This window comes from Drosophila mojavensis, unplaced genomic scaffold (genome assembly GCF_018153725.1).
Source record: "Drosophila mojavensis isolate 15081-1352.22 unplaced genomic scaffold, ASM1815372v1 contig_136, whole genome shotgun sequence".
NCBI lineage: Eukaryota > Metazoa > Arthropoda > Insecta > Diptera > Drosophilidae > Drosophila > Drosophila mojavensis.
The window spans coordinates 4,791,508-4,817,209 of NW_025318667.1; the positions used below are offsets into that span (position 1 = coordinate 4,791,508).

At 40.2% G+C, this 25,702-nt stretch overlaps 1 protein-coding gene across 2 annotated transcripts in view; it reads left to right on the forward strand.

The window, feature by feature from the left end:
- The window catches only part of LOC6585916, a 32,733-nt gene that overhangs the window by 3,793 nt on the left and 3,238 nt on the right, over positions 1-25,702 (forward strand). Inside the window, exons 3-6 of one of the 2 annotated variants that reach the window (XM_002011504.4) lie at positions 5,832-5,913; positions 14,282-14,451; positions 14,538-14,810; positions 25,172-25,670. In XM_002011504.4, the coding sequence (XP_002011540.2) occupies positions 5,832-5,913; positions 14,282-14,451; positions 14,538-14,810; positions 25,172-25,670 (1,024 nt within the window). Of the gene's footprint in view, positions 1-5,270; positions 5,914-14,281; positions 14,452-14,537; positions 14,811-25,171; positions 25,671-25,702 lie in introns of those variants that run through there. The other variant, XM_044008965.1, reaches the window with a different exon arrangement.

Sequence of the window (25,702 nt, forward strand, 5' to 3'; positions counted from 1 at the left end):
ACGTACGTGCTCTCCCTCTACTCTCCGCTGTTCCAGCTTTAAGTGGCGCGCTTTATATGGCAAAGTACGTGCAAAAAATTAATCATTAAAACCGCCGACGTTGCTTTTGTTTTTGTTGTTGATGCTGTTGTTGTTGTTGTTGGCTGTCGTTAAGTGCAGCGTTTTTCTAGTTGTTTGTGCTGTCGTGACATTTGTTGTTGTCTGTTTGTTTGTTTGCCTGTTTTTTTTAGCCTTTGTATTTCTGTGTCTCTTTCTTGACTTTTTTGCACTACTTTTGCTTGGGCCTTGCTTCCACGTGTTGCATAAGCGCTGCGTTGCGTATACGTAACGTGCGCCCAAACCTCGAAAAGATCCTGCGGCACAGTCGCTGCCAAATGCGGTCCCAAAAACCAAAAACCAAAATCGACAAAAAAATACCAAATAGCAACAACAACAACAACAAATCACAGCAAAAATATTTTCCCACCATTAAAGCGCGCACACACAAACACACATATACACATGCATACATACATATATATACAATATCACGCGCATTATTCGTTCACAAAATGGACAAATGCTTGCAGCAGGAGAGAGCGAGAGTGAGTGAGGGGTGTATGTCTTCGCTAGTGGAAGGGGACTCAGCATTAGAGGAAGGGAGAGGAAAGCTGTGTACACCCACAAGCAGTTGCTATTTGAGCTGTTATACCGCGTGCATTGACTTCCAATGGGCTATATTTGCAATTGAGTTAGTGTATGTATGTAAAAGGATATGTATGCAGCATAAAGCATAAATCTGTGAAATATATATATGTGTATTGATATAAATATAAGGAAACATATATACAACAAATACATACATATATATATGTATATATACCTAAGCTCAATGCACTTGCTTTAGGTGCAATTGACTACAGGGTAGCTGCTGGTCGTGATTTGATTGTTATTGTTATTGCTTGTGAAGCGTTTTGGACAATTTGTTGTTGTCTTTGTTGTTGTTGCAGCAACAATGCTTTACTGTTATTTGGGATTCTGTCTGTGCGTCTTGAAATATTGAAATGTTTTTTTTTTTTTTTTTCTGTGCTGCTTTTTGCTTTGCTTTGTTGTGTTTTGTTGTGTGCGCTGACAACAATTCAATGTCTTTGTATGGCGCAAATTAGCTGGCAAAGTGGGCGTGGCACATCTCACATATGCATGTATGTATGTGGGTATGTGTGGGCATATTTGTTGACCAGTGCGTGACTCGTAGGCTCGCCCCCCCTTTCAAAAAAAAAAAAACAAAATCTTTGCATGGCAAAGGCGTCGCCTTGTTGCAGTTGCAAGTTGCAAGTTGCAACTGTTGCTGCTGCTGTTGTTGTTTTTGCTATTGTCGTTGTTGTTGTTGCTGGTTTTGGGTCAAGTAAAAGGCATTTGCGATTGAATTTGGCTTTTCAATTCTTTTTTGATTTTTTGTTTGTTTGTTTTTTCCTTTCGGGCAATTGTCATTTGAGTTGGAGCTTAGGGCGTGGCAGTTGCTGACTCATATATGCACAAATAAATAAATATGTATATATTTATGTGTGTGTATCTATCAACAACATTTACTGTCCCATAAGCAGCGCCACAAAGCGTAAAAATCAATCAAAAGCAGAGCCAAAGCCAATGCCAAAGCATTTAGTAGAACTTTGCGTAACGGGCAATGCCCGACTGCCCGTTACCCTCTACAGTAATTAATATTCTCCTGACTGTAAAATGCATTTATAAGTCTAAGTGATGCATAATCAATACGCTCCATTCACTTGATGTACAGGGTATTCAAGTTCGATAACTTTAAACTTGGTTAGCTTATAGACTCGATAGCTTCACTTTCGTCTTTACAAAACATGTTATGTTTTATGGTAAGAAAATATACCCCACATGATTGCCGCACAGGGTATATGCCAAAGGTTTCCCAATTTGTCCTATCGCTGCCGGCGGAAGTAATTACAAAAATGGCCAAATTGCAAGCACAATTTAATTGTTGTTGCTGTTGTTGCTGGTGCTGTTGTTGTGTCGGTCTGACGTCATGCGCATATTGATGATCAATATTCCAGTGATTCCAACGTGGCTTCCAGGCGTGCGCGCTTGCCATAGTCCAAATCAAAACGAGCGCTCAGCGCGAATATCAATACAAAAGACAACAATACAGTAACAACAACAACAACAACAAATGCCAAAAGCTCACAAATTGATTGTTAAAAGCGTATTTATCGATTCAAGAATCGTTTCGCACGCCAAAAGCAACAATAAATAAATTGGAATTAAAAGGAAAAGAAAAAAGAAGAAAACAAACAGCAACAACAACAATGCCGATCACAAATGCTCTCTCAGCATGCTCTCTCAGAGTGTAGACTTGCAAGTGTAGACTTGCTGCGCTCAGCAGCAGCAGCAGGTGCTGTGCGACAGAGCACAGTGCAAGACAGGCGACAAACAATTTGGGAACAATTTTGTAGAGTTGGTCAGTGCGATATAGCTGAATTCTTATGCGAGCAACTTATATATATCATATATGATTTTTTAATATACATATATATTTTTACAAAACAAACAAAAAGAGAAAAAAACTATTTCTTTTGCTGCAAGTTTGTTACTGACAATTCTGTTGGTAAGCATTGTAATGCATGCAATTGGAGACTTGCGCTCAGAGAGTATGCAAATTAATTACTAACTCTGTAGAGTTGCTCATTGCTTAAGCGGTAGACTATAATTTTCTTCTTCTTACTAGTATTGCTTTAATTAAAAATATTTATGCAATTTATCTGTCTGCCGCAATGCTCAGTGTGATAATTCAGCGTTGACAATTTCGCTGGTCAACATTGTGGACCACTAGACAAGTGTGGAGACTTGCGCTCAGCAGCAGAAGCTGCTGCTCTATGGGAGCAAAGGGGGTGGGTTGGGTTGGCCATAGTGTGAGCTAATAGTAGGCAATAAAAAAAAAATAGCTTGGTAGACTTGGTCAGGGCTTAACCCTTAAGTGGACAGTTCTTTTTTGCATATGTTCAAACATTTATAGCTCGGCTATATTTTCAGCGATTTTCATGATTTAAAATGCAGAATTCTTTATTATTACTCTAGACTCAAATTTCTTTGGTTTTCTTCCTTCGCTTATGGTATTTCCAAGTCGATCATAGCAGTGACTAAAGCACTTTTCCTTTTATCTCAACTATTTTGTGTGATATATATCTGGATGAGGAAGCTTTACGTTTGCCAACATTATCTGCATTATGCATGCTCCGACTCCACTCTTGGTCACGTACTTGAAAACGGGCAAGAGGCGGCAGAGGAGGAGTGGCTTGTGGTTGAATTATACCACATTGGGTGAAAGGGGCATAATGAAGTGAACTGACAATTGGCCCCCGCCCCACATTTCGTGTGGGGTCGTTCGTTTTAATCAGTGCCAATGGGCCAAATGGGCACCTGGACAAAGGGCCCCGAACATTTGGCTGTGAATCTTGTTGAGCTTCTTTTTTGTTTTCATTTTAGTGTCGTATTTCGTATTTTTGGATTGTCGTCTGTGGGCGTGACCTTTGGCCACATTTGACTTTTTTATTTTGACTCTTTTTTTTATTTTTTTTTTTTTTTTTTTTGCTGTTTAAGTGGATTTCTTTCTTGGCTGCTTTCCATTTCACCGCCTTGAACTGTTGCCCTTTCAACAGCGAACTCGAGCAACCTTTTGTGGCTCTTGCGAGCTGTTGTGCAATAGACCAACTGACCAAATATCAAGCTAACAAACCTTGCCCTCCTATGCCCCCTTCCCCTCCCACTCCAGCAACTGCTTTGTTTATGGGCTCTTAACTTTATGAGCCGTGTACGTGTGTGTGTGTGTGTGTGTGTGTGTGTGTGTCTGTCTGTGCTGCAACGGGAAGACCCGTTTTGTTCTAAGCCTTTACGCTTGGCATACTTCAAGTGCCACGCCTCCATGGCCAGCCCATTTAATAAACTGTGGAGCTCTTTATGGCAATTTGAGTAAATCATATTTTGATTGAGTGACTTAAGTCTAGCTATTAAATCAAGGAGTATCTATTGGCTGGGCAAGTCTGTGTGTTGGTGATATATATATTCATGTATATATGCATACTTTTATGTGTATATCTTCTCAAGAGCTCTAATGACTTCATTTGCTCTTTAGAGTCGATAGTTTGAAACGATAGTTTAAAGCGATAACTAAGTTCGTCCAGCTAGCTCTTAAGTTTTTTGATCTTGTTGATCAAACACTTTTAAAATGATTTTGTCTTCAGAAACAATCCACAATCACCCTTAGATCTTCTACCTATCGATAAATTTTCCATGTTATCGATAAAATAGATAAAATCAAATCAAATCTATCGCTTTATGGTAATCCCTAAAGATTATGTAATAGAATTGTATACAAATGTAGAGTATTATTGATCGATAACTCATCTCGTTCAAATAATATCGATATGGAACATTCCTTATTGAGCTATGTTTAATCACTATTGGACACAAATAGGAAATTAAATTGTAATGTTCCCCTATGTGTCTAATAAGTGACTATAAATAGCTTAAGGCGGATTTTTATCGATTGTGATGGTTGCTATCGATGTGTAATCGATCACAACTTATCGATAGCTATGCTCGAAAACAATTATCGCTAAAATAGACTATAATTCTTGCCCAATCAATAGCTGCTCGACTACAGGGTATCTGCTAGTCTCGCCTATCGATTGGCTCAACTTGAAGCTCGCGTCTTCACGTCTTCATGTCAAAGTCGCAGTCAACAAAATTTCACTTGCAGTTCAACAAATAATTTATACACAATTGAGACAATAAACAAATAGAGATTTGAGCGGAGATCGTGGAACGTGGAACGTTGAATACGGAACGCGGAACGCGGAACGTGGAACGTGGACCGGGGGGATCGTGGATCGTGGATCGCGTGTCGCTGAAATGTTTTGTGCGGCACAACAAATTCAAATTGGTTGCAGCGAAAGTGCGGCAACAACATTAATTAGGCAACAGTTGCAGTTGCGACCGTCGGTGGCGGCGTCGGCGGCGGCAGCGGCAGCGGCAGCAACAGCAGTGGGAGCAGCAGGCGTGGCAGTTGTTGGTGCTCGCAGCCAGCATCAATGTAGTCAATTGGACACTTTGAGCGCTCCCAGATGAACGAATGGTGGTGATCCTTCTACTAGCGCCATGCACATGCAGCCAAAGCAGCAGCAGCAGCATCAGCACCACCACCACCACCACCACCACCAACAACAACAACAACAACAACACTCACAGCCACAGCCACAGTCACAGCCACGATCAGCTAAGCTCGAGCTGCAGCAGCCGCAGTCGAAGCAGCAGCAGCAGCAACAGCAATGGCAATCAATCCTCGAACGCATCCACTGGCATTACGGCCATACCGGCGAGCGTTTATCGCACCACCCAGTTGCACCACTGGCCTAGTCATAGTCATAGCCAACAGTCTAAGCCTTCACCTTCGCCTTCGCCCTTCACACTGCCCCCCTGCTGCTGCTGCTGCTGCTGTTGCTGCAAATGTGGTGCCAAAGCCGCCGCGCAGCTACAACCACGCCCACTCGGCGGCACCACTGGTGTTACGCATCTATGCGCAGCCAGCAACAGGCCAAACACTGCCAGAGGCTCAGCCACCACAGACACCTGCCAGCTACACTACTAACCACCATAGGAAGCGAGAGAGAGACAGAGAGAGAGACAAAGAGAGAGACAGAGAGAGGGAGAGAGATAGAGAGAGAGAGAGACCAGGCGCTGGTCGGCATCGCCATCCGCATCGCACCACCGACAGCGCCGACTATGTGCGTCACGTGACCCGCGTTAATTTCTACGACGTTGATACTTCGCAGGTCGAATTCGAGCCCAAAGACGACGACGAGAGCAACGAGGCAACTGCTAACAATTGCGATACAGAAGCTATAACCAAAGAAGGTGAGTGCGACAAAAACTATCATATATCATATAGAATAAGAGTATATCATAAGAAAGGGAGGGAGAAATAAAGGTAAAGGCCTAAGGCCTTAAGGTTGGGATAAAGCAACAGGAAAGGGGCGGATGAAGGGACGGGCCGAAGATCTAGAATAAGAGAATATGATGCCAGAAAGGGAGGAAGAGGAAGAGAAAATATAAGCCACAATTTAGGTCAAGTAAAGCTCCCAAGATTCATATAGTAGAGCGGATATAGGAGATGAGTGCAAATAGTCTTTAGAGAAAGAGAGAGAGAAGGAGGAAGAGAGTGAGTGAGAGGCAAAGTTAAATCGAAAATTGACGGAATCAATTTTTCCATGAATAAGATAAAAGGAATGAATTTAGTGTTTAACATTGAGGTGAGGTGGTAGATATAAAATGATTAGGGTTGGAGGGCAAAAAGGTTATAGAATTGGAGAGAGAGGTAGAGGGAGAGAGAAAGTTAGAGGAAGAGAGAGGGAGACAGCGGATGGGAGAATGGGAGAGAAAGAGATATAGAGAGAGTTAAAGGAAGAGAGAGAGAGAGCGAGAGAGGACGAGAGAGAGAGAGAGCGAGATAAGTGTAGAGAGAGAGAGAGAGAGAGAGGGAGGAAAGATTCTATATACAATGATAGAGTTATAGAGAGAGTTAGGGGAAGAGAGAGAGAGAGAGAGCGAAGAAAGATTGTATATACAATGATAGAGAGAGTTATAGAGAGAGTTAGGGGATGAGAGAGAGCGAGAGAGAACGAGAGGGAGAGAGAGAGCGGGAGAGTGAGAGAGAGCGGGAGAGTGAGAGAGAGCGGGAGAGTGAGAGAGAGAGTTAGAGGAAGAGAGAGAGAGGGAGAGGGAGGAAAGATTCTATATACAATGATAGAGAGAGTTATAGAGAGTGTTAGGGGAAGAGAGAGAGAGAGAGAGAGCGTGGAAAGATTCTATATATAATGATAGACGTGAAGAAGAATAATAAACCATGTAAGGACAATACAATCTTGAGCTAAGATTACAATTTTGATTAGCAAGGCATATTAGTTAGCTCATGAGATAATTTGCCTGGAAAGCTTGAGATGGGATTAAGAACGAATTACGAGTTAGGGAATGACAGAAGATGAAAATGAAGCTAAAGATTAGTGTAAACAGTTGCTTAGTAGCTGACTTGACAAAGATGGAGCTCATCTAGATTAGACGATCCTGAACTGAACTGAATCTAATAGAAAACAGAGTCTAAATAGAAAGTGACGGTGCTTTAACAAGAAAAATCAAATGGAACCAAATGATATTATACAAGGGATGCCATATAGGAATCCCGGAAGCAGGTTATACGTGGCATAAATTCAAATTTGTACCCGTGCTCTCGAAACTCTTTTGTTCAGGCGTACTGCCTCTATTTATAAACTTTTATGAATATACTTATATATATGCATATATGCTTACTCATTGATCGTTTTGGATCACAATTACGATATGATAATTGAGTGATCGCATCGAATGCCCCAGGTCGTACGTATAGCTAATGATTCGTCATTGATTGAGAGATTTGAGGATTGGCATTGAGCCATTGTCTCTGTCAAAGCTGTGCCTCTATCTGTGTGATTCACGAATATTACGTATACGACGCGATGAACGATTCGGTATATATATACTGTACAGGGCATTAGTTAGTCGATCACTTTGAAGTGAAGCACAAGCGGAAACCGAATATTTTGCATTTAAATGCTCTCACTCTGTCTCTCCCTCTCTCTCTCTCTGTCTCTCCCTGTCTCACTCGCTCGTTATTTGACTGTCATGTGAATTGATCCCTTTCGCTGTGCATAATTTTTTGGATCCCTGTCTAACACTTAGCTACTCCGCCCCATCCCCTAGCCCAGCCCCACCCCTCCGCTCGCCCTTATCGCAGCTCGTTGCGGAAATCATAGAAAGTTTGATTTAATTATGTGATTAACGTGGCACAAAGGCGCCAACGGCGGATAACGTGTAATATTGTGGAAAAAAAAAATGATAGAAAAATAGAAAAACTCGTAGTGTAAAAATTAGAAATAACAAGCTGCTACAAGCAACAATAAACAACAGCAGCAACAACAGGAGCAGCAACAACAATGGCAAAATGCTAATGCAAAAGAAAATGTTTCAAAGCTGCAAAAATTTCCCACGTTAGCGAATCATTAAAAATCAACAACAACAACAATAACGGCAACAACAACTGCAACTGCAGCTCTTGGGGGGGTCTCTTTGCATATATGCAGAAATTTAATAAGTGCAGCTCACAGCTTGTTGTGCCACAAAAGCAAAAAAAAAAAAAAAACAAACTTTACACAGTTGGCGCTGCGCCGCAAATCGGAAAGAGAAGTTGTCGCTGCTTGGGTCGCTGCACAGCAAATCAATTCATTGACTTGCTCTACACTCATAGCTCTACACAACTCTACAAACACTTTCCACTTGACCATAGCTAACCATAGCTAGCTTTATAGCATCCACCCAGCTTAACAGCTCTACAGAGATATACATTGTTCATCATAACTCTACACAACTCTACACATAGCAGGAATCTACACAGCTCTACATGACCCAATATACATGTTTAATATCTGTAAATAGCTCTTCTCAACTAGCTTAATAAAACTCTACATAAATGTATACAGCTCCGCAAAATTCTACATAGCTCTATATAGTCCATTCAACTATATAATATGAATATATGAATCTAAATACCTAGATCTATAAGAATGAACATAATTCTACGTAACTCTACTCAAGTCTTTTTAACTATTTCTAGACAATTTACATGGCTATACACAACTCTACAAAGCTTTACAGAGCTCTTATTAAATCTATATAGACTTAGATAGCAATTCCTCATTCTACATAGCTATACACAACTCTACATTATTCAGTACAGCTCAACATAAATCTACACAATTCAATGTATATGCACATATTGAACTCTACACATATCTGCATACAGTTTATATGACGATACACAACTCGACATAACTCTACATATATACTTTAAACGAGTTTTAAATAATACTACACAATTCTACACAACTTTACATAGCTATACCTTCTTGTACATTGGTATACATAAGTCTACATTACTCAGGACATTTCAAGACAATTCTACACAATTCTACATATACTCTCTACACTTGCCTACATATGTAGTTCAAGACAAATTTACGTACATGACTCGACACAGCTTTCCAAAGCTCATCATACTTCCACTTAACGAGACTGTAAGCAACTCTACATATGTAGACATTCCTACATCCAACACCATACAACGCATTTCTGAACAATAACAACTAAAATTATACTCAGATGGCAAGCACAGTCAACACACAAATCTCTACACTCTACACAAGTCTACATAAATCATAAGTCTACACAGAAATCTCCAAGCATGAGCATTACTCAACAAAGAAATCTTTCAATCGCTTTTGATGACAAATATTTGCCAAAGTTGAAAAATGAGGTCGTTCGCCAAGGGGGAGGGGAATGGGAAAAGCCAGGGGGGAGCGAGGAGGAAAGAGAGGTCAACATTACTGTTGGGGTTGGGCAAGCTCCAAGCCAGTTGACAGCGGCTGAGTCGCGCGCTTAGCCACTTAGCGGGGCCATAATTGATACCACAATTAGCTCAATGAGTGGCATGTGCAACAGTATCTAATGAAATCTGTAAATGGGGGCGGCGGCAGAGCCAAATGGGGCGTGGCAGCGTTGGCATAAATAACGATTACATGTCATCGATCGATGCAGCGAGGGAGGGAGAGCACATAAAAGAGGGGGAGGGGGTAGCTGTAGGAGAATGCGGGAGGAAACTGCGCAATTGCGACTGTAGCCGATGAACGAAACGACATATAGAGAGAGGGAGAGAGAGAGAGAAAGAGAGAGAGAGAAAGAGAGAGAGAGAAAGAGAGAGAGAGGGAGAAAGAGACATAGAAGCAATGCACAAATCGAAACATGTTTAAAATGCATTAGAGAACTGGTTGCTAGACTGTCGAAATACTCTGTAAAGAGATTGAGTGGTACATAAAACTGAGCTTGATTGACGAGCTGATGCAGCTGATTGATGCAAAATTTGTTAAGCTGTACGCTATGATTGATTGAGCGGTTGATTGAGTTTGACTTCGATTACCTATGTAAAGATTGACGGACTGCCTGATGAGCTGCTTTCTGATTGACCTATTGATTAAGTGATTGATTGACGATTGAGCGACCAACACTGAAATTGATATTGTCTAATGATTGATAGAGAATGTTTCACTGCACAAGTGATTCACTGATTGATTGACAGCGTGACATTGTTTAACTGTCTTATGATTGATAGATCATTTTTACTGTCTATTTCACTGATTGATTGCTTGCCTAATATTGAGACTGACTGATTGATAGAGATTGAGAGGGAATGCTTCACTGCCTAAGTGATTCACTGATTGACTGATTGATTGACATTGACAATGTCTGACTGTCAAATGATTGATTCATTAATTGACTGGCTAACTGTCTGATTGATGTCTTTGACAATTCTTTGACAATGCTTGTCTGATTGAGTAATTGATTAACTGATTGACTATGTTTGGTAGATTGATTGATTATGTGACTAACTAACTAACTAGCTAACTAATTGATTGACAACTAATTGACAGACTGACGAGCTATCTGATAAACCGATTGATTGACAGCTAACTGACAGACTGATGGACTGTCTGTCTGATTAACCGACTCAGCCCCCTCTTGGCTAGTTCCATACGGCTGATCTGCCACCGTATACTCCGTACACCCCATTTGTAATGCGCCCACAGAGATTTGTATACAACATAAATTAAATTAAAGCTCCTCTGCCCCATCCCTGCCCAAGCAGCGCCTCTCAACCTGCACCACCCACCAAGCGTCTCGTGCTGTTTGTTTGTTTAATTGTTGTTGTTGTTGTTGTTGTTGCTGTTGGTATTTATGAATTGCTTGGCTGACTGTCTGGCAGTTCGCCCAGCTGATGCAATGCGGATATATGCACAAATGATAAAGATAAACGCTCGATGAGCGGGACGGCAGAGGCTAGAGGGTCGGTTCGACGAGGGAGGGGGGTGGCAGAGAGATATTGCCTGTCTGACTATTACAGAGGATCATTTAAATAGTTTCGATCAAACTGAAACCGAAACCGAAACCGAGACTGCAGCCAACAACAACAACAACAACAACAACAGCAACAGCAACAAAAAAAAAGGCCAATTGCAAATTTAAGTTGGCCGAATTGGCAGCCTCCAACCTCCTCCGAGGCAGCAAATGCAAAACTTCAATTTCAGCCTCAGCTTTGGAGCGAGATCTCGTTTCGGCCACTGCGACTGCAACTGCGACTGCGACTCTGGCTGGGACTGCAGATAAATTATATAAGCGACCTTTAATGGTCCAGCGATTGCTGCTGCTGCTACTGCTGCAGCCAGCATCACCAGGCAGCGCTCAGCAGTCAGCATAAGCAGCAGCAGCAGCAGCAGCAGCAGCAGCAGCGGCAGCAACTCGCAGTAACTCAAGTGTCGGACAATAAGAAAACAAGAAGGAATAATTGATTGATGGTAGACGAATGGGAAATACTCTATGCTTAAGACGGAGAGAGAGAAAGAGAGAGAGAGATAGAGAGAGAGAGAGAGAGACATAGAGAAAGAGAACGAGTAAAGGTGAGAAATCCAAAGAGTGACAGATAAAGAGAAGTATATAGAGAAAGAGAGAGAAAACTAAAGGTATGCGAATGAGGGAGGGAAAGAAAAGGAAAGATATGTGAGTAAGAGAGAGGCAGAGAGAGAGAAAAGGAAATATATGTGTGGGAGAGAGAGAAAGTGAGAGAGAGAGAAAGAGTGTGTGTGTCACACTGATAGATAGAGAAAGACAGAGATACAGACAGATAAAGAAGGGAAAGCGAAGAAGGGAAATGAATATATGGAGAAGAAAAATATATAGATAGAAAAAAATAGTGATAGAGATAGATAGTAATAAGCATAGGTAGAGAGAGGGGAGAGAGAGAAAATAGAAAGAGAGATAAAATAGAGAGAGCGAATATAGAAAGAGAGAGAAGATAGAGAGAATAATAGATGTAGGGAAAGGTTTTTTACCTTAATATGGGGAGCTGACGATGGAGGGAGATAGAGAGGGATTGAGAAAGAGGAGCAGATTCACAGAGAGAAAAAGAAGTGCAGAAAAAGGGTGAGATTTATAAATAGAGAAAAGGTACAAATATTGAAGGCAATATAGTAGAGAGGGGGATAAAGAGAGTAGGAAAGAGTGAAAGAGACAGAGTGAGGCGAACAGCATAAAGGGTTGGGGAAAGAGTGAAAGACAGAAACAGTGCAGAGAGACTGCAACAACGATGGAGCTAGAAATCGAAAGGGTGAGTGAGAGAGAGAGAGTTATATAGAGAGCGAGAGAGAGAGAGACAGAGAGGAAGGAAATAAGGTAAGAGAATGAGAAATACACTCTATGGAGCCAAAGGCTCTCTCCTTCTCTCTTACATTATTTCCTTCCTTTAGCTCACTGCCTCTCCCTCTCTCATTCACTCTTCTTTTCTCACTCCCTCTCTCTCTCTTTCTCTCTCTTTCCATTCCTCCTTCTTATTCTTTCTTCTTTTCTTACTCTCTCTCTCTCTTCATTCCCCCTTATTCTACCTCTTTGGATATGTTAATGAGATCCGCATAGATCACATACAAGTCGTGATACCTTTCAGTCTCAGGGTATGCCAAAGAAATAAACAACTCTGCTGTTGTTGTTATTTTTTTTTGCTTCTTGTTTTTCATTCAGTAAAAAATGTGCAGCGAATCCAAGTTGGACGCAGACATCGTCGGATGTCCGTGCTCAAAGCATTTTTTTCTCTCTCTAGCTCTAGCACAGGTTGCCACACACACACACACACACATAGACACATGCATATGGATAGACACACTCATGGTACAGTTAGTCTAGTCCAAGTTGGACTTGGGTTACGTAATTGGGCGACCAGCTAAGCAAACCAAATGCGGCAGCCACTCAGCGAATCGCTCAAGCGCTTCGCTATATATTTTTTTTTATGTTTACTTCTTTTATTTGTTAGCTGCTGCAGTTGCTTCTCCCTCTCTTTCTCTCATTGGCTGCCTCTTCTTCATTGTTAGCATTTAATCTTCGCATATGCAAATATGCAAAAGTCGCAAAGAGAGGAAAAAAATGTTTTCGGCTAGGTGTTGCAATCAGAGAGCTGCCACATGGCAAGTGGCAGCATGTTGCACACACACACACACACACACACACGCACACATACACATGTGTATATATGCCAGCTCATTGTGAACTAGTTCGCTCATAAAGCTATCTTAATTCCATAATTTATTAGCATAGGAAACACTTAAGATATGAATGTCCACTCGTAAAATTGTTGTGCGTGTAACAAATTGGAGCTCTATGTAAGCTGTAAAACTGGGTCTGCTCTTATATTCATATATAGATATAGATTTACATTTGTAAAACTAGTTCAAATGTTCAGCTCTTTTGATTCATTTATTCAAGAACATTTTCATGCAAGGATCCAACAATATGAATAGTCTTAAATTTGCTTATAAATATCCTGTAGTATATATATTATTTTATGGATATATATTATCTTATATTATATTATGTCTAGAACCTTAATGAAATATTATATAAAAGTTATATAGCGGAATTTTCTATTCGAGTATATAGAATCAAAAATTTTCAATATACACTTATTATGCTCTGCTTTAACATGTTTAAAAGATGTTTATATCTCGTCAAATCCCATCGATGACCTCAAATAACTTGGGCTCTATAAGCACTAGAGCTAATAAACTTGGTATGGGGCGTACTTATATCATATACATTGAAAATCAATCGAATATCTTCAAAGGAGTACGAGGCTAATGCTGTAAAGGTTAAATATGATTCAAACAGCTTTATTAATTTAAAAAAAAAATTCCCCATCGATATCTGCTATAAGCCTGAGTATTTCTTTGCGTATATGTATATGCATATGTGTATATGAGGGAAAAAGAGCGAAAAGGAAAGAGAGGGAGAGAAAGAGATAGAGATAAGAGAGAAAGGATAGAAATAAGTTCTATAATTCATGATAAGTTCCATAGAAGAACTTTATGTTGCTGAAGTTTTTTTTTAAAAGAGAGTGAGAGAGAAAGAGATAGCTGCAAAAGCTCGTTTTTAAGCAAAGTTCAGCTTAGCTTAGATCAGCTCAGCGCAGCTAAAGCTTTTTTGAAGTCTGCTTTTCAGCATAGACTTTAAGCGGTTTTCAAGCAAGCGAAAGCTTTTTAACGCAATTGCCTTAAAGTATGCCAGAGAAACTTAGATTTGTCTTTTACTCGTCTACTTGCAGAGGAATGGATAACGAAGCGAAAGACGGAGCTGACGACAACTAGACAGATCGAGACGCGTGTGAAGCGACAGGTGAAGCTGCAGGATGGCAAAGTGATTGAGGACTCGGGTCCAATAGTCTCCACAAATACAACCGAGGATACGGACAAGCAGGAAACGGAGACCTCGGAGGTAACTAACCCTATTCTGCCCCCTGCCTCTCCCCCTGCCTCTCCCTCTCTCCATCTCCTATGTTTATCATCCTTTGGCATTTGCAGAAACGTGACTTGGGGCTGCCCGATGATTTGGATGGCGATGCCCAGCTGATCGATGCAGCAGCGCTGCAAGCGGGCGCTGCCAACGAGACGCAGCTCGCCCAGCTGCAGGAGGCGTTCGGCATCGATGGCGGCAAGCTGGTCAAGCGCATGGTGCCGCGTCCCAGCGACGGCTTGGTGCGCCAAGTGGACGACAAACGGGTCATATCGCACGAGGAGATCAAGGACTACCTGGAGACGGAGGATGTCAGGCACCTGGGCGACATCACCGACGAGGTGAGCAACAACAATTCTGAAAATGCCACGCTGCAGCAGCAGCAGCACTCGGCGCTGTGGTAATCCGAGACGCAACAGTTAAATTGGCATGCAAAATAACTGAAAATCAATTTGGCGTGAAAAAAGCAAAAGCTAAAGAAACAAGTAGACAATCCACTCTATGGATGTGGCGCGACAGCGTGATACCCTGTAGTGGAGCGTGAAGTGATCTGAGCGGATAGTAATTCATTGGGAATGCGAGAAGAGAGCGAATGGCGTGTATAAGGGAAAGGCTGATGACAAATAGTGAGCAAGCAATAGAATGGAGGAGATAGAAGAAAGATAGATAGAAGAAAGAATGAAATATATAGGATTAAAGCCATAAAATAATGGAAGAGCGAGAGAACGATGAATGGAAAACCATAAAAAAAGATATTAAGACCATAAATACATATGTAGTGATTAGCCATGGATATCAAATCGATAAATAAATAGGAAAAATCGATAACGAAAGAGAATTTATTGAAAAGTCTACATAAAATTTGCAAATAAAATAAAACTGCGATAGGTGATATAAGGCCTTGTAATGAGGCATATGGAATGCGGCATACAGATATACGTATTTATGAATTAGGCATTCGTTGCTGATACCGGCTTTTGCCTCCTATAGGCAGTCCTACATATTTGAATCAAGTTCTAGATATTATTTCGAGTATTTGCCAGCTTTGATACAAATATATTCATATAGAATAATTATATAGCATTAGCTTGACCAGCTGAGTCGCTATAGGCATGTTTCTTTGTCTGTTCGTTCCTCTTTCCTGTCTGTTGTCTGTATTTGCATTATTAACGCAACGACCTTCTATAGTTACAAAGGCTATGCCATAAATGTTCTATATATATATATATACATAAAATATTTTTGTTGTTCGATAAATCATGGCCATTTCTGATCGATAAAAATTTTATATTTGGTTTTACGACATTTTCTATAAAGCAAATACACTGGGCACACCAAGTATAAAGTATGAATGAAGATGAATGCACAAATATGCAAATATTGATTTGGAATATGAGTGAATGAATGATTATGAATGAATAAAGATGAATATGAATGAATGAATATTACTGAATGAATGATTAAATGAAAGTATGAAATAATGAATATGAATTAATGTTTATGAATAAATAAATATGAATATGAATGAATGAATATTACTGAATGAATGATTAAATGAAAGTATGAAATAATGAATATGAATGAATGCATATGAATTAATGTTTATGAATGAATAAATATGAATAAGAATGAATGAATACTATTGAATGAATGATTAAATGAAAGTGTGAAATAATGAATGTGAATGAATTCATATGAATGAATGATTATGAATGAATAAATATGAATAAGAATGAATGAATATTATTGAATGAATGATTAAATGAAAGTATGAAATAATGAATGTAAATGAATTCATATGAATGAATGATTATGAATGAATAAATATGAATAAGAATGAATGAATATTAGTGAATGAATGATTAAATGAAATAAATTATGAAATAATGAATGTGAATGAATTCATATGAATGAATGAATATGACTGATAATGAATGAAAGATTAAGAATGGAAATGAATGAATGATTAGGAATGACTATGACTGAATGATTATGCATGAAGAAATATAAATATGAATGATTGATGTCTATAATGAATGTCTATTAATGAATGAATAAATTTGAAAATGAACTTATGAATATTAATGAATGAGTATGAATGAATAAATATGAATATAATTTAATGAATAATTTTGAAAGCACAACACAGATACATATGTACATATGATCTTTTTTTAAGAACTAATAAGCGAAACGAATTTAAAAATCTAACTCAGCTCTTCTCTTAAGGTATTCGCTAGTCATGCACGCCCGTTCGCTGGTGCTGCGCTGGCTAGCGAATGCATGCAGGGTATAAGCAAAGGCGGCAACTGCCCATGGGCAGCGGCAACCAGTTGCTGCTGTTGCTGTTGCTTGTTGCTGCCGCTTTAAAGCTCATTCGAAAGTTAAAAAGAGTTGCTGCTGTTGTTGTTGCTGTTGCTGTTGCTGCTGCTGTTAGCTGCCGCAACGAGCCGAGCGTGCTGCATCTGAGGCTGTCTTCAGTCGCCGCTGAGCGAGCGCCGAGAGCAGACAACAACTCGATCACTCGCGCGATTATAATTTCGTCTAAGATCTTGATCTTAAGTTTTGTTTAGTTTATCGTTTAGTCTGAAACGGTCTCTCGCTCGCATTCTCTCTCTCTCTCTCTCACTCGCTGACACTCGCCTGCTCAACCCTTTGTGGCTGTGTTTTTTTTTTTTCATAATTTTTGTTGTTGTTTTTTGTTGTTGAATTTGGTGTAATTTTGTTTTCCTACGCACGCCCGCCTGTGATTTTGTTGATACTCACGCCCCGCTTAGTCTAAAAAAAAAAAAAAAAAAAAAAAAAAAAAAAAAAATATAAATAATAATAATAGTCTTAGGTCTCGTTATTAACGAAAGACTAAAGCAAAACCGAATATAAACAAGAGAAGCAGCCCGAAAATTCCAAGAGAAGAGAGCGACGAGCGAAGAGCGAAGAGAAGATAAACTGCGGTTGTGTGTTTTTTTGTGCGTGGGGCGCTAAACGCTTGGCCAACGGCAACTTAATTAACCCAGGTGCGAATAGGTGTATGTTATGAATATTGTGAATATTATGTGAAACATTTCATGAGTTAACAAACAAAAAACAAAAAAACCCGAAACAAATTTAAATAAATCCATAAAAAAGTGCAAAAAAAACGAAAGACTTGGGCAACAAACTTGATTGCAGCCAGCTGTGTGCGTGTGTGTGTGTGTGTGTGTGTGTGTGTGTGCGGTAACAGCCATTGCAACTGCATTTGAAAGTTCTATGTAATCGAGTTCACTAAACTAACCAACGACTTAGGCAACAAACTTGATTACAGTCTATTTATATAGCAGCGCCTGCATGCAAATCCACTCACACACACACACACACACACGCATGGAGTCTTTGTATGCGTGTGTGTGAGCTCCTGTGCAGCTCAACTGAAAAGTTCTTTCATATCCATTGCGAAAAGTAAGGAACCAAAAAGAGTGCAAAACAGAAGACTTAGGCGACAAACTGGCCCCTGGGCTGCCCGCGCCGACATGATCGTGCACGTCCATGCGTGTGCGTGACAACGAGCTGCTTCCAGTTCTTGACCACACATTTGAATGTGCTATGTAATCGATTTCATGGGGCGTTGCAAGCGAAAGACTTAGACAACGAACTGGACTAAGGTGTTCTTATAGCTACATACATATGTATATATATCTACCTCTCTATATGTATATGTGTATGTGTGTGTGTCTGGTTGTGTGTCTGGCTGTGCTTAGTTAGCAGCTCCTGCAGCTTCATTTGAATGTTCAATGCTACCAAAAATGGGCAAAAAAGTTGAACTAAACGAAAGACTTAGACAACGAACTTAAGCTCAGAGCTGCTGTTTATGCATAGCGATTGTTGTTTAGCATTTAGTATATATTCCGACTACATTCAGAATATGCCTTCAACAAGATCAGCATCAGGTAACAAAAGACTTAGACAACAAACTTGTTGTGGAGCTCTAAATTGCTGTGTGAAGTATGTGAGCTGATGAAGCTGAGGAAGTTGACGAAACTAAATGCTTGTCATAAACAAACGACTTAGGCAACGAACTCGATTAACTGCCATCGTTTTGCAAGGATGTAACGAATGACTTAGGCAACGAACTTGCTTGCCTGACTGCAGCTCTGTGTTGTATATTCAAAGGCTATATCGATTAGTTCTAATAATCGCGTGCTGCAAATGAAAGACTTGAGCAACAAACTTGATTATAAAACTTCAATTGCCTTGCTATATATATATATGTGTGTGTGTGTGTGTGTGTGTGTGTGCGTGTTTGTGTGTGTGTAGGGCAACAGCTTTCAACTTCTAATTCAATCTACGTGACTTAGTTAAAAAAGCATATTTTTATATATGGCTTGAGGAAAAATTCAAAACGAAAGACTTAGACAACGAACTTGGCTGGCAGTCGTTATACATACATATTGCGGCTTTAACAGCTTCTAACTCCATTTAATAGCGCTTGTACGGCTACCCAATAATTGTGCGAAGATCTTAGAAGCAGCCCCCTCTCCGTCTCTCCGTCTCTCTCTCTCCATCTCTCTTCCTAGCCCTCTCTCTAGCTGTCTCTCTTTCTCAGTGCCTCAGCAGCCGCCGCCTGGCTGTAAGAGTTGGACTTAGGAGCATGTCTTTAAACCGGTAGTTGGCAATTACCCAGGCAGCCAAAAGGTTGTGTACCACAGCAGATGATTTTGTATGAGGCATACACACACACACACAGGCACACACAGGCACAGACACGTAGACTGAAGACCTGTTCTGGAGCCCAGTTTAATCAATAGACGGCGGCTGCTCCTGCTTTGACTTGACTTGCCTTGGCTTGGCATGGCTTGGCTTGGCTTCGTTTGGATTCTAGGCGTGTCTGCAGCAGGTCCATGAACCTAACTACATACCAATACACAGACGCGCGGACACACACATACACATACACATACACATATATATGTGTGTATATAAATAGATAGTTGTGTTTTGTCTATAAAAATATTTGTTGGAATTTCGAATTTGAATTTTTAGTTTGAATTTATTGTTGTTGCTGTTGTTGTTGCTTGTTGGCAGCTTCAGCTATGTGCGTGTGTGTGTGTGTGTATGTGTGTTGTACTTGTTGCCAGTGTAAACTTGTTTTCTTGTTGTTGTTGCTTGCTTGCGCCCATGTGCCCACATCGACTCGGCGCTGGGCCGCTCGCACTCTAATCAGCGTATGCCAATCTCTGCCCCGAAAACTTTAGCTGGATGTGTGTTGTTTGTTGTTGTTGTTGTTGTTGTTGGTTGGTTGGGCTGTGAAGTGGTCAAGCGGCGATTGCAGCTGCGTTGGCGTTTTGTGGTTAGCGCTGTCAACTGTTTGGCTTGAAACGTTAACTGAATTACAATAATAATAATCATGCAACAACAACAACAACAACAGCCGCAACAACAACAACATGGCCCAGCGTCTAGGCTCTGGAGGTTGAACAACCAGCCAAGGCAAACTGGTCTCGCGAATCGAGACGGAGTCGAAGTCGAAGTCGAAGTCGAAATCGAAGTTGGGAGTCGCTGCTGTTAGCCTGGCCAAAAGACTTTTGCACAAATCAGCCGCTTGGCTCATTTCTCTTTTTCTTTTTTTTTTATTGTATTTTGCCTTCTTTTTTTTTTGTTTTACTTTAAGCCACTTGGCATGCCACAGCAACCACAATTCATTTGAATAACTCGCAAGCGGGCCAAAGCGTTTCTCGAATTGAAATTATACCTCACACTCACACACACACTCACACACACACTCACACACACACACTCACACACACACGTATGCATGCATGTGTGTGCGCGCTCAATTTGAACTCCACTTTGTGCTCCACTCTTAACATTAGCTGCTGGCCAAAAAAGACAACAACAACAACAACTAAACGGTTTTTCGCATTTTTGTCCAATGACAAAACTCTTGACAATGTCCGCTGGCCCTCAGCTTACAGCCCCCAGCCACCGGCCCCCAGCCCCGAGCCCCGGGCCCCTGGCCCCTGGCCCCTAGCCTCCAGCTGGTAGCCTCCAACTCCCTCTGTCTCGCACTTCTGCGTCATTGGCAGCGTCATCACGATTTTATCTTAGCCATAAGCATTTATCATGATCTTCATTGGCGCCATTAAAAAACAGCAAAAAACCAGCCAAAAATTTGTATAAAGCTCAGCCAAAACAGCCTCCGAATCCGAAATTCCGCCTCTGCTCCGCCTGCCCACTAATCCAGCTTACGATCTCTAGTTTCGCGTATACCCTATAAACGAAAATCAGTTGACTTAGTGGGCCTTGAACTGCATGAAAATGTATAACAATTCGAGTCTAATAATAATTATAATATTTATATATGTATAGAAAATTGTTAATTTGTAAATACCCTCCCCTGTTTATAAAATATCCCAAGTAACTCGGGAACTCTAAGCGCTAGAGTAAAGAGATTTTGGTATGTGACCTATGCTTATCATCTACATCTCAGTGTGTAAAAAATTAAGAGAAAGATTTGTATGTCGTCTTCGCTTTTATATGATCCCAAGTAACTCGGGAACTCTAAGCGCTAGAGTAAAGAGATTTTGGTATGTGACTTATGCCTATCATGTCGTCTTCGCTCTTATATGATCCCAAGTAACTCGGGAACTCTAAGCGCTAGAGTAAAGAGATTTTGGTATGTGACCTATGCTTATCATCTACATCTCAGTGTGTAAAAAATTAAGAAAAAGAATTGTATGTCGTCTTCGCTCTTATATGATCCCAAGTAACTCGGGAACTCTAAGCGCTAGAATAAAGAGATTTTGGTATGTGGCTTATGCTTATCATCTACATCTTCTATTCAGTTATTGTGTAAAAAAATTCAGAAAAAGTATTTTATATTGTCTACGCCCTTATATGATCCCAAGTAACTCGGGATCTCTAAGCGCTAGTGGCACAAAATTTTTTATGTAGCTTACGTATTTCATATACATGAGAAATAATTCGAAAGTCTTAAGGGCAGTACGAACTCCTTGTCGAATAATTGAAATAGAGTAAAAGAAGTCTTAGTGAATCCTACTAAAAATATCAAAAATACAAAGCTTATATATATGAACAACTTCTGCTCTATAAGAGCTTACCTAAATTGCTTAAAGTCTTGTTTTTGCTAACTGTATTCTAGTGCAAGTATCAAATGAACCCAAGTAACTCGTGAACTATCAGAGCTAGAGCTACTATATTTGGTATATATCTTAGGCATACCATCTATGTGCATTAAAAGTAAAACGAAAGTATTCAAGACGACCGTCATGCTTGTAAGGTGAAATAAAGTAAATGTAACTTTAAAAATTGCTATAAAAAATGTCCAAGATTTCAAAAGTTTTTGCACATATTTTGAAACAGTCAACTGCTCATCCCCATTTGTGAAGCCAGCTAACTCGACAGCTCTTGGAGTTCGAGCTACCAAATTTGGTTATGTTCGTTGGCTTGTTCGCATTAGGAGTTCGTTCTCCATTAAGAGATAAATGGCTGAGATAACTAAATGAAATGAAATGAAGCTCAGTATTTGTGTAGTGTAGGGTATTTAAACGCTTTTACTTTTTATCAATGTTGTTGTTGTTGTTGCTGTTGTTTTTTTGTGCTTTAATGAATTCGTGTCCATCGATCGTTCAATGAGCAGTCGAACTCAGCGCCGCCGGCGGCTGCAGACTAGTGCCAAGGGGGGCTTAAGCGTTATGTGCGGTGGGGCCGAGGGGCGTAAGCGGTAGGGGCTGGCAGGGGAGAAGATGAATTTCATGTTATTGTGGTGGCTATAGCTGACAGTCAAGTTTTGCAGCTTGAAGCTAAAGTCGAAAAAAAAGCACCAAACAACAAGAAAAACAAAAAACACTTTCTACGCGCGTTACCGTTAAACAAGGTCGCCAACAGCGACAACAACAACAACAACAACAACAACAACAACAACAACAACAACAACAGCAACACCATGTTATGTATAACTGAATGTTCCATCAAGTGGTCAAGTGGTTGCTCAGTGAAGCTAAAGAGTCTCTCCCTCTCTCCTCCACACTCTCCCTATCTCTCTCACTCTCTCGCTCTCTCTCTGTCTTTCTCTAGTCAGCGATGCGTGCATTTTGCTTGTCATCAACAACAGGGACAAAGCCAACCACGAGCTGACCTTGAGGCAATGCTATTGCTGCTTCTTCATCTTCTTCAGCTACTTCTTCTTCTTCCTCTTCTTCTTCATATGCGTCTTCAGTTCAGGTGTCGCATTCTGTACCGTTATTTGCCATTTTGCAAAAGTTGGCTTTGTAATTTGAATGGTGTGCCGCCCACTTGTGAAAAGCGAAACGAAACGAAATAAATTGTGGTGCAGTGTGGTGCACTGTGGTTTATGTCTTGCTCTGAATACCAAGCCAAGCCGTTCTCTAAGTTACACTATATGCATATCTATATACATATATATATATATATATTTATGTTTGCGTGTGTGTGTGGCAATTGCATCGACTTTAAAGCAAGAAGCATTCGACGCATCGACCATGTCGATGATGCAACCTGATCAACATTCAACGCACACACACACACACACACACACATACACAGACAGAACAATTTAATGATAGAAATTTGTGTGAATCCATTGTTTCGTCCGTCTGTCTGTCTGTCTCCGGCTTTTGTTCCATTTGATAATTTTCACGTTATGAATCCGGATTTGTTTGTAGATCGCAAAGCTCATTTCTCGACTTCCTGCTCAATTGACATCAAATTTAGCTAAAACTGTGAGAAAGCCGTTTTACCTATGTAAATTTCAATTTCTGCTTTTCGGGGTCGTATATTAACCTTAATTGTTATTCAAACTGATCTCAATATGTATAGAAACTGTGTATGCTCTGATTTCTACTTTTTAAATGCGATTTTTGTAGCCAAAGATCAGTTAGATATCTCTTGAGACATCCTCAAGTGTTCTATATTTATTGCCAATAAAGAGATCGTGATTTGCTCTGCTTTTGTTGAGATAACAATTAAAGATCTTTAAACGATCTACATATGTGATCTTAGTTGTTGATCTTTTTTTAGGTATTTTCAAAATCAAAGATCTAGTTCATTAAAAGTGAGAATCATGAAAGTGTCCTGTTATCCTTCAGCTTTACGTGGAGAGTAAGTCTTCAATTGATCTTGATCTGTCAAAGTTATATTTATATGATCTTAACTGCAATTAGATATATTGCTTTCGAATTTATAGATTCTTTTATTTAAAGATCTTTAATAGGAGATCGCCGTCTCGTTTATAGATCTTGTTCATATGTGAAGAAAAGATGTTTAACTGATTTGGATCTGTCAAAGTTCAATATATGATCTTACTTATCGATCATAAGAACTTTTCTTTCTCATTTTAATACAAAATCTTCAATTACACTGATATGCATACCGATATCTATTCACTTTTATCTATATTTTCATCTAATGTTCCTCCGTTTGGTAAATGATCTACATTTAGCTTTTAGCTGATCTCTTACCATATCTATTAATATGTAAACAGATCCGCTGGTATCATTAATTGATTTTCACTTGTTCGCCTGATTTGAATCTCTATAAACATGATCATCACATGAGTTTATAAATGCTGTCAAACTCGTTTTGACACGAACATGATCAATAGCTCACTTAAGTGTGCATTTCATTTGACAATCTGCTTTGGAGCATATCATATAATTCCGATTCATCCTTTTGTTCGCGATGTCTATCTAATTTTGGGCGGTTTCTATTTATTGTTCGTTTTTATTGCATTGATTAATATTTGGTTTTATTTGGCTTTCTTTTTGATCTTCATCGAATACCAACATCAATTGGTAGCTTAAGTATTTCTTATCTTAGCTGATCTTTTCATGATATAATATATGTTGTTTATAAAATTGATTCATTTGTTATTCAATTGATTTTGTTGTGATATTAATTTAGTGAATTTTCATAGAGATACCAAAATGATCTCATATATGTTATATCAGAATGAAAATGAATATTGATTTTTATATAATCCTTATTTCGTTTTCAATGAATATTCATTTCAATTAATATTCAGTTTTCAAATAGCATTCATTTGATCTTTCATATTCATTCGATGTAGACATCTGGTCTTCATCTGTTTTCATCCGATCTTCATCTGATTCTCAGGTAACCCATATCTGATCGCCAACTGATCTTCATCTTCTCTTCACCCGATCTTCATTTGATCTTCACTCGATCTTCTTCTTACCTTCATCTGATCTTCACCCGATCTTCAATCGATCTCCATCTTGTCTTCATCTGATCTTTATCTAATCTTCATTTAATCTTTACTTGAACTTCACTCGATCTTTATCTTGTCTTCATCAGATCTTGATCTGACCTTCACTTGATCATTCTTCAGCTCTTCAGTTGATCTTCTTCTCATCTTCATTTGATCTTAACTTCATCTTTAGCTGGTCCCTTGATCTTCATCTGACCTTCACCCGATCATTCTTCAGCTCTTCATTTGATCTTTGACTCATTGTCAATTGATCTTCATGAGATCTTTACTTGATCCCTCGATGTTTATCTGATTTTCATCTGGCCTTCATCTGATCTTCATTTGATCCTGACTCGATCTTCATCTGATCTTCACCCGATTTCATTTGGTCTCTACCGAAACTTTACCTAGTGATCCTCAATGGACATGTAACTGATTCAGTCAGAATTTCTAATGAATGCTTGCTTCGATTTCTTGCAGGCCTACGTGAAGGCCGTTCGTGACGGTGTCGAGGATCTAGAGGCGGTGCTCTGCTCGCCAGAGAGTCAGAAGCAGCTGGTGGCGCTCGGGCCGCAGCTGGTGGTGAATACGAGCCGATCGCGCAAGACCATCGATTCGGAGGACACGCAGAAGCGTTGCCTGGCCCAGGAGGACGGCACACTGGTGACCGAAAGTAAGCGCACCACCCAGCACGAGCTAATACTCGACGGCGACGAGGAACCCGATCAGCTAACGGGCCAGCTGCTGGGCAATGAGCAGCTGACCACGACGGCGGCGAATCAGCGGTTCTTCAAGCAGCGGGACGAACAGCATGTGGATCTGATAGCCGACGGCAAACTGGTGGCCACCGAGATGCGCTACGCGGCGGAGACAACGCAAATGGAAAAGGATGGCTCGCTGGAGCGGCCGGGCGACTGGGACAGCCTCTCGGATCGCATGCGCAAGCTGCGCCGCACACAGCAGCAGCAGCAGCAGAAAGGTGAGTGCCAGCCAGCCCAGATACCCTGTGAA